Source organism: Biomphalaria glabrata, chromosome 14 (assembly GCF_947242115.1).
Source record: "Biomphalaria glabrata chromosome 14, xgBioGlab47.1, whole genome shotgun sequence".
In the NCBI taxonomy this organism is placed as follows: domain Eukaryota; kingdom Metazoa; phylum Mollusca; class Gastropoda; family Planorbidae; genus Biomphalaria; species Biomphalaria glabrata.
Window position 1 is genome coordinate 22,327,801 of NC_074724.1, and position 14,795 is coordinate 22,342,595.

At 39.2% G+C, this 14,795-nt stretch overlaps 1 protein-coding gene across 1 annotated transcript; it reads right to left on the bottom strand.

Annotated features, from left to right (window-relative positions):
* Positions 1 to 2,666: 2,666 nt before the first annotated feature.
* LOC129922698 (N-acetyllactosaminide beta-1,6-N-acetylglucosaminyl-transferase-like) lies at positions 2,667 to 12,095 on the bottom strand. Its single transcript, XM_056009630.1, has 5 exons — positions 12,070 to 12,095; positions 10,070 to 10,153; positions 5,833 to 5,972; positions 5,629 to 5,733; positions 2,667 to 3,076 (listed from the first exon to the last, which is right to left on the bottom strand). Exons 1-5 carry the CDS (start codon positions 12,093 to 12,095, stop codon positions 2,868 to 2,870), a joined length of 564 nt encoding a protein of 187 aa, XP_055865605.1. The 3' UTR covers positions 2,667 to 2,867.
* Positions 12,096 to 14,795: the final 2,700 nt, after the last annotated feature.

Sequence of the window (14,795 nt, forward strand, 5' to 3'; positions counted from 1 at the left end):
ATCCAAAACAGTCCTTCCTCTTACCTGCAGATCACTTCAGCCAGATCCAAAACAGTCCTTCCTCTAACCTGCAGATCACTTTAGCCGGATCCAAAACAGTCCTTCCTCTCACCTGCAGATCACTTTAGCAGGATCCAAAACAGTCCTTCCTCTCACCTGCAGATCACTTCAGCCAGATCCAAAACAGTCCTTCCTCTAACCTGCAGATCACTTCAGCCTGATCCAAAACAGTCCTTTCTCTAACCTGCAGATCACTTCAGCCAGATCCAAAACAGTCCTTCCTCTAACCTGCAGATCACTTCAGCCAGATCCAAAACAGTCCTTCCTCTTACCTGCAGATCACTTCAGCCAGATCCAAAACAGTCCTTCCTCTAACCTGCAGATCACTTTAGCCGGATCCAAAACAGTCCTTCCTCTCACCTGCAGATCACTTTAGCAGGATCCAAACAGTCCTTCCTCTCACCTGCAGATCACTTCAGCCAGATCCAAAACAGTCCTTCCTCTCACCTGCAGATCACTTTAGCCGGATCCAAAACAGTCCTTCCTCTCACCTGCAGATCACTTTAGCCGGATCCAAAACAGTCCTTCCTCTCACCTGCAGATCACTTTAGCCGGATCCAAAACAGTCCTTCCTCTCACCTGCAGATCACTTCAGCCAGATCCAAAACAGTCCTTCCTCTCACCTGCAGATCACTTTAGCCGGATCCAAAACAGTCCTTCCTCTCACCTGCAGATCACTTTAGCCGGATCCAAAACAGTCCTTCCTCTCACCTGCAGATCACTTTAGCCGGATCCAAAACAGTCCTTCCTCTCACCTGCAGATCACTTTAGCCGGATCCAAAACAGTCCTTCCTCTCACCTGCAGATCACTTCAGCCAGATCCAAAACAGTCCTTCCTCTCACCTGCAGATCACTTCAGCCAGATCCAAAACAGTCCTTCCTCTAGAATCAATATGTCGTCTATTCTTCGTGTTTAACAGTGTGTTGGTGCGCGCTATCTGCGTCGGCACGGGAGCAGGGTTATAACAATATATATGGAATATGATTATATATACACATGAAAATTGTTTATAGTTCTCGTTAATTCTATTGTTTTATTCATCAATTTTAGATGTAAACTTGCTCAAAAATGAATTAAAATTTTGTATTTTAAAAGATTGAAAAAAAAAAACGTAAGTATTTTCTAAAAAAAAAATATTTCTATATTAGAAAAAAATCTTCAAGAAATAAAGTTTCTTAAAAGTAATCTAGGATCCCATAAACAATCTTTTACGTCTAACTTGTTCTTTTGTTCTTGCAGACTGAATACAAAAACATTTCTTTAGTCATGAGAAACCACGTGACCTGGTTGAGTACAAAGCCCAGTTGACTGTAGTAAGTTGAGTTGAAAACCTTGACCCCGTTCAGCTCATCTCTGGCGTTGTTGTAGATCATTTCCTCCAATCAGCCGATAGCGATTGGGTCCTCCCACAGGTAGAACTTGTTGGCAAATATTTATTTAGCGTGTCAGAGTAGCGGCAGGCCTCCAAAGATGTTATGTAGACAAAATAAGCTATGTTCTATTGTTCAAGATGTTGCATGTCAGATTTAGTTATATACTACGAACTTAAATGGGATCCATTGATTAAAAAAAAAACACAATTTTTTCTTCCACACACAGACAGCAGACAAAAAGACTCACTGACTGATAAACAAAAATCAAGACTAAACAAAAAGATTACATTCAATTATTACGATAGATACAAATAGATGAGAACTACCACAGGACAGAGATTGGAAGTCTTGAAACAAACTGGGGTAGGGAGGTGGAGACAATTTGAAATAAAAGCAAACAGAAGGCGTATCTCCGACCATTTAGACTTGTGTATCCCCCCACTTCTAAGGCGTATCTCCAACCATTAGACTTGTGTATCCCCCCACTTCTAAGGCGTATCTCCAACCATTAGACTTGTGTATCCCCCCACTTCTAAGGCGTATCTCCAACCATTAGACTTGTGTATCCCCCCACTTCTAAAATGTTTTATATGTTTCCCTCATTAAGTTGAAAAGAAGAGAACACCTAGACTGTTGTCAAAAGTCTCTGGTCAAATTGTTTCAGACTAGATCTGAGTGTACTGACAGGTAACCATCGAACAAGTTTTGTTTTCTTTATTTGACGCAAACTTCGAAAAAGTCGTTTAGGGAATTGAATTGCTTGTCCTTCGTAACAATGAGGCCGTTGACCATTAAAAAGGAGTTCTCCTAACGGCCAAGCTCGGAAAAGGAGCTCGTCACCCCAAATCTTGTCTACAGGTTCCAACATGCTAACGACCACTACATTCGATTAGGTGGTGCTATATACAGTAGCCGCAGTCCTCCGATGCTGGGCCTCGCTAACTACAGGCAGTGCCGGCCTTAGATAATTGGAGGCTAAATGAGTGATGGACCCAAATGAAATAGAAAAAAAAATAATCAACAACAAAAAATAAATACTATTAGTCAATTTATTTCAAACCAATTGTGTACTCTAAAAAAACCAACAAAAATACGATGACGACCTCCTACGTGGTCCACTCGGTCCTAGTCAAACTGTGAGACATAAACTGACTAACACTAACATGGTAGATACAGAGACTACACTATAGGCACAAGAGAAGAATATAGATAAAGGAAATCACTATTTTTTTTTAATCGGGGTTTTATCTTTATCCTGGGAAATAGAGATCTAGACCATCTGTCTACACCTGTTTCATCCACACCTCACCACAGTATTGATAGTCACCCACTCTTATATTATTTACTTGGTAAGGTCTTTGGGGCAATACTTTCAGACTCTTAATGAAAACTTCACTTCACTCTTGCATTGATTTTTACCCTGCAATCTAGTACTAAATATTTTCTCCATAGGTTCTAATTTGTTTTTGTACAAAGTCCAGTCGGCTGTACCATGTTGCATCAAACATTTTTCGGCATGCGTACTCGTCTCTTGTTTCATTGGCCAGTTTTTCCTCGAGGCAACCAATCACTACGCTGTCTTCATGAATGAGAAACTTATTGGCAAACAGATGTTTGGACTGGCCAAGACGGGGTAAATCACCTGGGAGTACATGAGAAATGACAAGGAAAGATCATGTATTTATTTTCAAAAGTTTTATATACATATATGGAAACATTAGAAAACCAAGATTAAGATTTATATGTTTGTTTGTCGATATTTGTACTTCTTAAAAACAACAAGTACTATAAAAAATGTTTTTAAAAAGCAAAAACAATTCCCCGTTTATACAGCTGTAAATAAGAGATTGTAAAATTTTTTTACTTCCTAGTCCAAACCTCCCGCAGGACGACGGGAAATGGCAGTGGGAAGGGAATGTGTGTTCAAGTTAGAGAATATCTAGATCTCCAAACCAAATTTAATTTTCATAGTAATACATTCTTAAAAATGATTAACGGTATTCACTGTGATATAAGCGTGTATTGTTTTCTGTTTTCAAATATGTACAAAGACTGTCGAATTTCTAGTAAAAAGCATTTTCGAGATTCGTGTCCACCCAGGTTTTATCCTTGAATTTGCAAGCTGATAAGAGGAATTTTTCTGGTTAAAGTACATGTTAAAAATGTAACAATTTCATTTTTTTTTAAATCATTAGATTACACCTTTTTCTTTCAGTACAAGTTTTAACTGAAGAGTTAAGGACCTTTGTCATTATTTATGTTTTATATTTGAGGGATTAGAACTATGCTAACAGGGCCGGCCTTAGGTGAAGTGAATTTTGAACCCTGTAATGAAATATAACAATTAAGCGTTAACAACGAAAAAACAAAATCACGTGATTTATTGAAAGACCATCGGTACAATCCTTAGCAAGGACCAAAGAAACTGGATCAGCCAACCAATTCAAGCAAGAGTAAAAGTTCATGTAGCTTGAGATTGTTCGTAATAAAAAGTGCAAGAATTCATGGATAAATAAAATACACAGAAAATGGCTTTGAATCCATTCAAATATCCACTAGAGATCCACCAGTTCAAGAATTAGTTTAGAAATGGAACCAGATGAAATCAATATTTCTAGCTAGCAAAAGCTTGAGGTCACCGAAATTCCGCAAACAATTCATTCGATTATGAAAGCCTGATTAATCATTAAAGTCAGACCGAAAAGAAAATATTTAGTGGAATAAATTATTTTTTGTTCAACCTCCAGCAATGTCGTTGACTGCCACGTCACGAGTGAATTGAACGTCGCTTTGATCTTTTTGAAATACTGCACACACAATCCTCAAAAAATGTAAATTCTGTCGAAACGATTTGATGAAATGTAGCACGGATTTTAATATTGCTCTTACTGAGCGATTCATGGTTTGAACAGTGCTCTTCAAAAGTCGCTACAGCCTTTTGTAAAACATTGACGATTTTCATTTTTCATCACTGTTAGATCGGGATAAAGAATTTTTTTTTTCCAAGTGGAAATACTAATTTTAAAAACTTAAGTTTAAAAACGACTAGAATGCAAGAACGCCTTAACAGGCTATGATCTCTATTGAACGAAATATAAGATAAGATAAGATACTTTTTATTGATCCAAACAAATGGAGATTCAGTTTGACTACAATTGACAATCTAAGCGTTACTACTGTACAATAACAATATAGATGCAAATACAAACAACATTCACACAAGAAACACATACACACTAATAACCAGCGCTTTATAAAAAGTTCTATATACTTTACAATGACGACAGGTCACAGATGATCTTGTAACACTCTGGCCGAAAGTGGGATGAAGGAGTTTTTAAATCTTTCTGTTTTAGTCCTAATGGAAAGGAGAAGACCACTACGTTTAGATATTATGTAACAGTGGTTTAATGGGCGCAGTATCGTGAATGTTTTGGAAAGGCATCTTTCACGAAAAAGCTATTCAAGAGATGGTAGCTGTGTTCGAGTGATATATGATTTTTTAAATGAGTCTATTTAGACATTTACTAGAATGGTTCACAAGTTGAAGGTTTGTGACATCTGCACGAATATGGTTAAGAAGCTTGCGGAACACTACAGAACTTATTGAGTTAGACATTATACCGGTGCTGTTTTGAAAAAAATAGGTTTTTTTTATGTTTTTATTTTTTATATTTGAATTGTGGGCCTCCAAATTCTATTCGTCTAATGCCTCCGATTAGCTAAGGCCTCCGATTAGCTAAGGCCTCCGATTAGCTGAGGCCGACTCTGGACTCTCGATAGCTAATTTACTCTAGTGCTGCTATTGCAAATACATGTAATGATTATTCTTCATTTGTGTAAGTGCTAAATGCTCAAACGTGAATTATTTCCGTTAGGGGGGAGGGGAAAGGTGGCATGATTCCCGGGCGCTACCGTGAGGGAAGCGCAACACACGGAGAGGCGCCTATTATTGTTCATGGTAAATGGGGGAGGGGGCGCTAATAAAGTACCTCGCCCCGGGCGTACGTTTTTGCTTTCTACACCTCTGATTTGTGGTAAGGATATAACTCAGTAATGATTTCCATATCACGTAAATACACTAGTAACTCTGGTGAACTGTCCATCTTTTTTTTTACTGACCGTATGGTCCAGCCTTCAACTTAGCCTATGTTATTAATGTTTAAATCCAAACATCATTGCTATTTGTCTGACCTGTTGACAAGATACATATCCCACGCCTGAGGCGGCCCGCACAAAGGTCCTGTGTATACCAGATTTTGTATCTGTTAATGGACTGCTGAATTTCGTTCGGTGATCCTATACAGAAAGTAGGAAGATATACATTTTTAAGGAACAAAACAAAATATCATTTAACATACAGAGCATCATCTGATTTCAAATACTGAAACTACAGACCTGAGTAAGAACCATTGATACTCAATTGGGGATTGAAGTTTAAAGTGGGGAAGAACGTTTCATCTGGAACTCTGGTTCTCTTGGTCCATTTCAGTAGCTTAAGAGCAGCTTTAGTGTGTAAGATAAAGTCTACGTAGTGCCTGTATAAAGGTAAGTTGATGTACATTGGTTTTCTGTAACAGTGACTGTTTTTATATTATATTTAACAATGTAAGATTGTTAAATACATAAACAATGTAATATCTAAAGATAACAACAAAAACCTATGGTCATACATTAGGTCTAAGAAAATGGAATCAACAGGTATAGCGCCATTAAAAGATGAACATAACATAATACACAATGATAATGAAACTAAAGCAAACATCCTAAACAAATACTTTGCATCAGCATTCTCAGAACCAGGAGACAAATACATATTACTGAATTTGAACCAAGTAGACAACATAGAAGATATAGTAGTACAAGAAAATGGAATTCAAAAACTATTAGCCAACACCAAACCAAATAAAGCTTCTGGACCTGATGGTATTCCAGCTAGATTACTCAAAGAACTAAGCAATGAGCTAGCCCCAGTGTTCAAAATACTCTTTCAGGCTTCACTTAACCAGGGCAGAGTACCAAAGGACTGGAAAGAAGCCAATGTCACCCACCTATTTAAAAAAGGAGAAAAATCTGACCCAGGAAACTACAGACCAGTATCACTTACCAGCATCACATGTAAAATCCTAGAACACATAATATGTAGCAACATCATAAACCACTTAGACAAACATAATGTCCTCACACCATACCAACATGGCTTTAGGAAATATAGATCATGTGAAACACAACTAATGGGACTAATTGATGATTTTTCAAAAGGTTTAGATAATAGTGAACAAATAGATGCTATCTTACTAGATTTTTCGAAGGCTTTTGACAAAGTTCACCACCAAAGTTTGCTTAAAAAATTAAAATATTTCGGCATTAATGGTCCACTGCATCAGTGGATTAAAGATTTTCTGATAGGGAGAGAACAAACTGTAATAATAAATGGCTCTAAATCAACACCGATAACAGTAAACTCAGGTGTACCTCAAGGAACAGTCTTGGGTCCACTACTATTTTTAATTTACATAAATGATTTACCAAATTGCATTACTTCAGGAACAAAAGTCAGATTATTTGCAGACGATTGCATACTATATAGAACAATAAAAACAACACAAGACACAGATATTTTACAAAAAGAATTAGATGAATTACAGAAATAGGAATTAAATTGGGGCATGTCTTTCCACCCAGAAAAATGTCAGTTGTTAAGAGTAAGAAAAAAACTAAAAAAAAATTAATTCCACTTATCTTATTCATGGCAAACCAGTAACACAGACTAAAAACGCAAAATACCTAGGTGTTATAATAAATGAAAAACTGTCATGGAATCCACATATTGATGAAACTATAAAAAAATCCAACAAAGCATTAGGATTTATTAAAAGAAATTTCTATAAATCAAATAAGAACATAAAACTAAAATGTTATTTAATCTTGGGTAGGCCAATAATAGAATATGCATCCTCCGTTTGGGACCCCTCAACTCAAGAAAACATTAAGAAACTGGAACAGACACAAAATAGAGCAGTGAGATTCATAACAAACGAATATTCACATTTGACTAGAGTAACACCTTTAGTAAAATCACTAAATTTAGAAAGACTTCAGGACAGAAGGCTCAAAGTAAAGTAGCAATCATACATAAAATACTGAACCATAATCTTCAAATACAAAAACAAAATTTAATAAAATAATCTGAAAGACACAAAGATAAAGGCACATTCCTCGTACCATGTGCTAGGACAAATTTGTACAAATACTCCTTCTTCCCTAGTGCTATTAGAGCATGGAATGGGTTGCCTGAGCTAGCCAGGAAAACCAGTGACTTGGCAGAATTTAAGTCATTGGTTAATATGCATGACTAAATGCATGACGCGTAGGACGTAATCATCTTCTTTTTTTAAGTAACGTCTGTATTATAAAAGATAAGAAGATAAGATCAATGCTTCAGATAGATTAAGTGTGTATCATCAATAAAGAATAAGTGGTCAAATTAAAACAACCAATCCCCATATATATATATTTTTCCCGATTGACAGGTAGTATAACTATATCTAGATATATAAGTAGCCTACCTAAAACTAGATCTAGATTTATAACTGCAAGTGACATTTTGGCGCAACCTTTTAGTTGGGAGCCGATTTGGCGCAGGGGACGTCTTTGTGCGAGATATTCTAACGCTAATTTAAGAAACACGTAGCTTTTATAAAAAAGTTTGTTTCCACTCTACTCAATGTATTGTTAGAGTTTTACCCCATCCATCGAATTGTCTTTTGATTAAAAGTTTTGATTATTTCATGAATGTGTACTAGGTCAGATTTCTACCTGAGACCATGCTAATGAAATGCGTTGACCCCCCCCCCCTTTTAATTAAATGTGCTAAGTGCACTGGATCAAGTGCACATCGATTTATATTTTCCAAAGGACATTAACAAAAAAGTTACAAAGACAGTTTGTGTGGAAACACAAACTCAAAATCGGCCCCCCTGAAGTGGTCTACCTAGAATCTTCACCAGGACTCGAACACGGGACTTCTGGCTCCTAGTGCTTTACCACTCAGCCACATCATCTCCATATATTCATTTAGCGTACACTTATATTTTTTAAAATAATAATTATTAACCTTATCCATACATTCAAAATTAATAATTAAGTGTAGATCTAATTCTAGATCTAGATCTAGATCTAGAATCTTTATCTAGAATCTACTATATCTAGACTAGAACTCGGGGGCCGCTAAAAAGGCAAGGCCTACATTGGGCATACATTTCAATGTACAGCTGTTGTTTTGTTAGGTACAAGAAATAATTGTTTACATTTCAACGTGGTCCGTGGATGGGTGTGGGAGAGTTAAAGTGTACAATCATCTAAGGGGAGAAAACCCTACATATTTAGCGATCTCTGTGAATACTAAAGGATGAATTCCCCTTGTTGGTATGAAAGAAAATAAGAAAGTACTAGTGATTAACTGACTGATTGTTTATTTTTTATAATTGATTCATGTATTGTTTACGCCAATGAATAATTGTGCAAAATTTCAAATTGATCCGAGAATGGGAGAAATAGCGTGTACAAGCTTTTTACCTGACAGACAGATAGAAACATGGACGCTGTGTAAGAATAAAAATGTTCTTCTTAATAAACACACATGTCCAAACCTAAATGTTTATTCAAGAAAATACACATAAATATGCAGGAAATGACGTCACGTTGATCGATGGTCAACCTTAAAATGCACACAAAATTATGTTGCAAGCAGACATAGCAATAATTACTAATTATAACATGACTAATTTATGTATTTCCAAATCCAGTGATCAAAAATACTATATTTTTTACATAAAATTAATAATAAACATTGTTGTTGTTTTTTTTGTATGTTTTGTTTGTTTTGTTTGTTTTTTATTTTATATCACGTGATGTATACATTCGCTCTTCCACGCCGTGACAAAGAAGTTAAACTATTTCATGCATCAATGCGTGAACTAAGGACGCAGGCCAGGTTGTGTCATATGTTCGGAACATGTGGTCTTAGAAGTCCCGAGCCCAAACCCTTCCCGACGCTATTCATCGCCATCCTGTTTGAGGTTTGTGTTAGGGTGTTACAAACATTCATTCTCAGGGAACACGTGAAACACAACAAAAGTATGAAATGTCAGATTTCTACCAGGGAACATGTTATTATCAGGCTTCCTCTACCCCGTACATTAGAGATGAGGTGTGCCAAACTCTTAGAATGACATTGATCAGTTCTCTATTTTTTTTTAGTTGGGTCTACTATAAATAAAATAAATCATTTCCGTTTCTACTAAAAATTGCAACAACTTTTCCATCATTGTTTTATACAATAATGGATAAAAATATATCTTGTTCTATACACAGACAAACATACAAAACATACATAGGCATCATTCTTGTTGAAAGAAAAATAATATCATGAAAATATACAATTTGAACAAAACATTTCGCGCCGCAACGTTCCATGCGCCAAAACCGTTGCGCCACGCCAAAAAAAAAACAAAAAAAAACTGCTGCGCCAAAATGTCATGTTTGGATTTATAACTATCTATAACTAGATTTTTAAAAAAATCACTCTCAAAACTTAATCGACAAATAAGTACTGTAAGACAAGGGAGATTACCTGTTAACAACAATGTGAACTGATCCTTTCACTGGTTGTATACCTGACAGAGGTGGTGCATTACTCCAGCGTCTCTCGTCATTCCTATAGTACGCAGAAACAGAATAACTAAATACTAAAATGTATGCGATTTGAAATAGTTTTACAAAGCCTATATTAACTCACTCTGTCTGTCTGTCTGGTAAAAAAGTTTACACGTTATGTATCCAACAACCACGAACCAAACTAAAATTTAGCAAAATTATTTTTTTTTACCTGACAACACAAAAATAAAAAAAACAACAACAAATAGTTGATTAGCTATTGGTAGTTAATAATTTAGTTTGGTATCAAACAAAGGAAAAATTGTACTTCACAAATGTGGTGGTATAAGTTTAGTTATTGCCCTTTATACTGTTATAAACCTGGTGGTGGCACAGATGGGGGTGGTGTGTGTGTGTGTAGTCAGCCAACGCCAATCGCCCCAGGCCAGCGCTAGATGAGTGGTCGAGCGTGACGAGTTACGACGGTCAGCCGAGACGAGTTTCAACATGACGATTCGGGAAGGATCGGCGTCGTGACACAGCTCAGGAGCGTCACGAGAATTGTAGTCATCTGACCACCCAGAATGGTCGAGCGACGTTCTGTCCGGTTCTAGAAGGCCAGCAGGGACCCTATATAAAGAGCGAGGGTATCAGAGACGAGTCAGTCACAACTTCCCGATCTACAGTTCGTTACAACGGCTCAGTACAAGTCCGAGACGAGACAGAGAGAGACCAGTGCAAGAGTTGATACGGCGGAGAGATATTTGTACAGTCTTGTGTTACGTGCTGCCAATTGTACAGTGTTGGCTGTTATTTATTGACATTAAACTATTACGTTACTTTGAAGCCCAGAGTTGTCAAGTTCTTTAAGTTGGTGGTGTCGTTTGGTGCCATTTGCAGCGAGCCTGGATAGGGAGATTCGTAACAATACTTTGTAGAAATAGGTCGCCACTTTAAAGTTTGAAACTAACAATAGATAACTATAAAATCTTCTAATTTCATAAGCACTTTGCTGGCACAGTGGTTAGTGTGTTGGTTTTAGGAGGTATGAGCCCTCAAATTTAAATTCAGGTCGTTAAACTTATTCGGTAACATTCATCTAGATATCCCTTTCTTCCCTCCCCCCTCCCACTTGAGGCTATTTTTTTATATATTTTTTAACCTAATGCATTTATATTTGGTATACATATATATGTAGTTAATCTAATGTAAAAAAAATGTGAAAAAAAAACAACTTTAAAATATTTTTGGTTGCCATGGAAACAACGCCATATTGGATTTTTAAAGGTAACTTTAAGCCGATTCTACTCCTAGAGTATTTGTTGAAAATGGATGAAATAACTTGAATTCAATACTTAAACAATGTATCTAGAAAGCTATAGACTTAGAAATTAACTAAATCTTTTTTAATATTTTTATTCGAACTTATATGTTTTTTTCTATAAAAAATCACAATTTTGGAGACAAAATGTTAAAATTTTAAAAAAATGAAGACAAATATTGAAAAACTGGCTCTATAGAATAAAATTACATTATTGTGTTAACATATATTCCAAATTTAATAAGAATCCCTCAATAAATAAAAAAGTTCATACAAATTGAAGAAGATGACCGAAGCAAAAATGTGATTATCGAGAAAAACACCTAAAAAGAAACAAGTCTTTTCAAATGATTTAAACTGTATTTTCCATAGGTAGGGCCAATTTTTTCAATTAATTTTATTTCCCTGCAAGCTTAAGCTTAAGCTTAAGTGACATCTTTGTTAAATAAATAGCTTTATTTCTCTTTTATACTGAGTTTGAAATTTTGTTGTTTTTTAGGTCCCATTTTTTGCAAGTTGATTACTATGAATATTAGTCTAGAAACGTGCAATCAATTTTTAAGTGATACAAAAATCCAGAGCCAAATTTCAAACAGATTCAAGGGCTGAAAAGTTTATTCTTTTAAATTAGATACATTTTGTTTTGCTATAGTTACTTTTGGGTGAATCGTCTCATTTGCATTCTGGATGGCTCCCGAGAGGCGCCACTGTAAAGGTTTTGATATGACAACTGCCGATACAAATGTTTTACGAGATTAGCAAGTGAATCATATTTCAAGAAATGCTAACACATTAAATACTTTTACAGGAACTTTGTCCAGTGCGATAGGAAAGTTAAAATAACACCATGAGGTAACTCCGGTTGGTTTATATGGTTTGGTAGAAGAAATCCAGTGGCGAATAGTGGCTAAAATGGCATATTTCTTATTTTGTCCACATGATAATTTCTTTTAGCTGGATAGCATGTAGAAAGTTTTTGAATTATCCTAGCCCAGGTCACCTAGGCTGATCTTACCCTAGCCCAGGTCATCTAGGCTGATCTTATCCTAGCCCAGGTCACCTAGGCTGATCTTACCCTAGCCCAGGTCACCTAGGCTGATCTTACCCTAGCCCAGGTCACCTAGGCTGATCTTACCCTAGCCCAAGTCACCTAGGCTGATCTTACCCTAGCCCAGGTCACCTAGGCTGATCTTACACTAGCCCAGGTCACCTAGGCTGATCTTACCCTAGCCCAGGTCACCTAGGCTGATCTTACCCTAGCCCAGGTCACCTAGGCTGATCTTACCCTAGCCCAGGTCACCTAGGCTGATCTTACCCTAGCCCAAGTCACCTAGGCTGATCTTACCCTAGCCCAGGTCACCTAGGCTGATCTTACCCTAGCCCAGGTCACCTAGGCTGATCTTACCCTAGCCCAGGTCATCTAGGCTGATCTTACCCTAGCCCAGGTCACCTAGGCTGATCTTACCCTAGCCCAGGTCATCTAGGCTGATCTTACCCTAGCCCAGGTCACCTAGGCTGATCTTACCCTAGCCCAGGTCACCTAGGCTGATCTTACCCTAGCCCAGGTCACCTAGGCTGATCTTACCCTAGCCCAGGTCACCTAGGCTGATCTTACCCTAGCCCAGGTCACCTAGGCTGATCTTACCCTAGCCCAGGTCACCTAGGCTGATCTTACCCTAGCCCAGGTCACCTAGGCTGATCTTACCCTAGCCCAGGTCACCTAGGCTGATCTTACCCTAGCCCAGGTCACCTAGGCTGATCTTATCCTAGCCCAGGTCACCTAGGCTGATCTTACCCTAGCCCAGGTCACCTAGGCTGATCTTATCCTAGCCCAGGTCACCTAGGCTGATCTTACCCTAGCCCAGGTCATCTAGGCTGATCTTACCCTAGCCCAGGTCACCTAGGCTGATCTTACCCTAGCCCAGGTCACCTAGGCTGATCTTATCCTAGCCCAGGTCACCTAGGCTGATCTTACCCTAGCCCAGGTCACCTAGGCTGATCTTACCCTAGCCCAGGTCACCTAGGCTGATCTTACCCTAGCCCAGGTCACCTAGGCTGATCTTATCCTAGCCCAGGTCACCTAGGCTGATCTTACCCTAGCCCAGGTCACCTAGGCTGATCTTACCCTAGCCCAGGTCACCTAGGCTGATCTTACCCTAGCCCAGGTCACCTAGGCTGATCTTACCCTAGCCCAGGTCACCTAGGCTGATCTTACCCTAGCCCAGGTCACCTAGGCTGATCTTACCCTAGCCCAGGTCACCTAGGCTGATCTTACCCTAGCCCAGGTCACCTAGGCTGATCTTACCCTAGCCCAGGTCACCTAGGCTGATCTTACCCTAGCCCAGGTCACCTAGGCTGATCTTACCCTAGCCCAGGTCACCTAGGCTGATCTTATCCTAGCCCAGGTCACCTAGGCTGATCTTACCCTAGCCCAGGTCACCTAGGCTGATCTTATCCTAGCCCAGGTCACCTAGGCTGATCTTACCCTAGCCCAGGTCATCTAGGCTGATCTTACCCTAGCCCAGGTCACCTAGGCTGATCTTACCCTAGCCCAGGTCACCTAGGCTGATCTTATCCTAGCCCAGGTCACCTAGGCTGATCTTACCCTAGCCCAGGTCACCTAGGCTGATCTTACCCTAGCCCAGGTCACCTAGGCTGATCTTACCCTAGCCCAGGTCACCTAGGCTGATCTTATCCTAGCCCAGGTCACCTAGGCTGATCTTACCCTAGCCCAGGTCACCTAGGCTGATCTTACCCTAGCCCAGGTCACCTAGGCTGATCTTACCCTAGCCCAGGTCACCTAGGCTGATCTTATCCTAGCCCAGGTCACCTAGGCTGATCTTACCCTAGCCCAGGTCACCTAGGCTGATCTTACCCTAGCCCAGGTCACCTAGGCTGATCTTACCCTAGCCCAGGTCACCTAGGCTGATCTTATCCTAGCCCAGGTCACCTAGGCTGATCTTACCCTAGCCCAGGTCACCTAGGCTGATCTTACCCTAGCCCAGGTCACCTAGGCTGATCTTACCCTAGCCCAGGTCACCTAGGCTGATCTTATCCTAGCCCAGGTCACCTAGGCTGATCTTACCCTAGCCCAGGTCACCTAGGCTGATCTTACCCTAGCCCAGGTCACCTAGGCTGATCTTACCCTAGCCCAGGTCACCTAGGCTGATCTTATCCTAGCCCAGGTCACCTAGGCTGATCTTACCCTAGCCCAGGTCACCTAGGCTGATCTTACCCTAGCCCAGGTCACCTAGGCTGATCTTACCCTAGCCCAGGTCACCTAGGCTGATCTTATCCTAGCCCAGGTCACCTAGGCTGATCTTACCCTAGCCCAGGTCACCTAGGCTGATCTTACCCTAGCCCAGGTCACCTAGGCTGATCT

What these genes read in the sequence shown, in the direction of transcription:
- LOC129922698 (XM_056009630.1), bottom strand. Translation starts at nt 12,095, where the DNA reads ATGCAAATGAGACGATTCACCCAAAA. An exon ending in GTTCACATTGTTGTTAACAG is followed by an intron (nt 5,973 to 10,069) that starts GTAATCTCCCTT and finishes ACCTTTATACAG; the next exon opens with GCACTACGTAGACTTTATCT. An exon ending in GATATGTATCTTGTCAACAG is followed by an intron (nt 3,077 to 5,628) that starts GTCAGACAAATA and finishes ATGTACTCCCAG; the next exon opens with GTGATTTACCCCGTCTTGGC.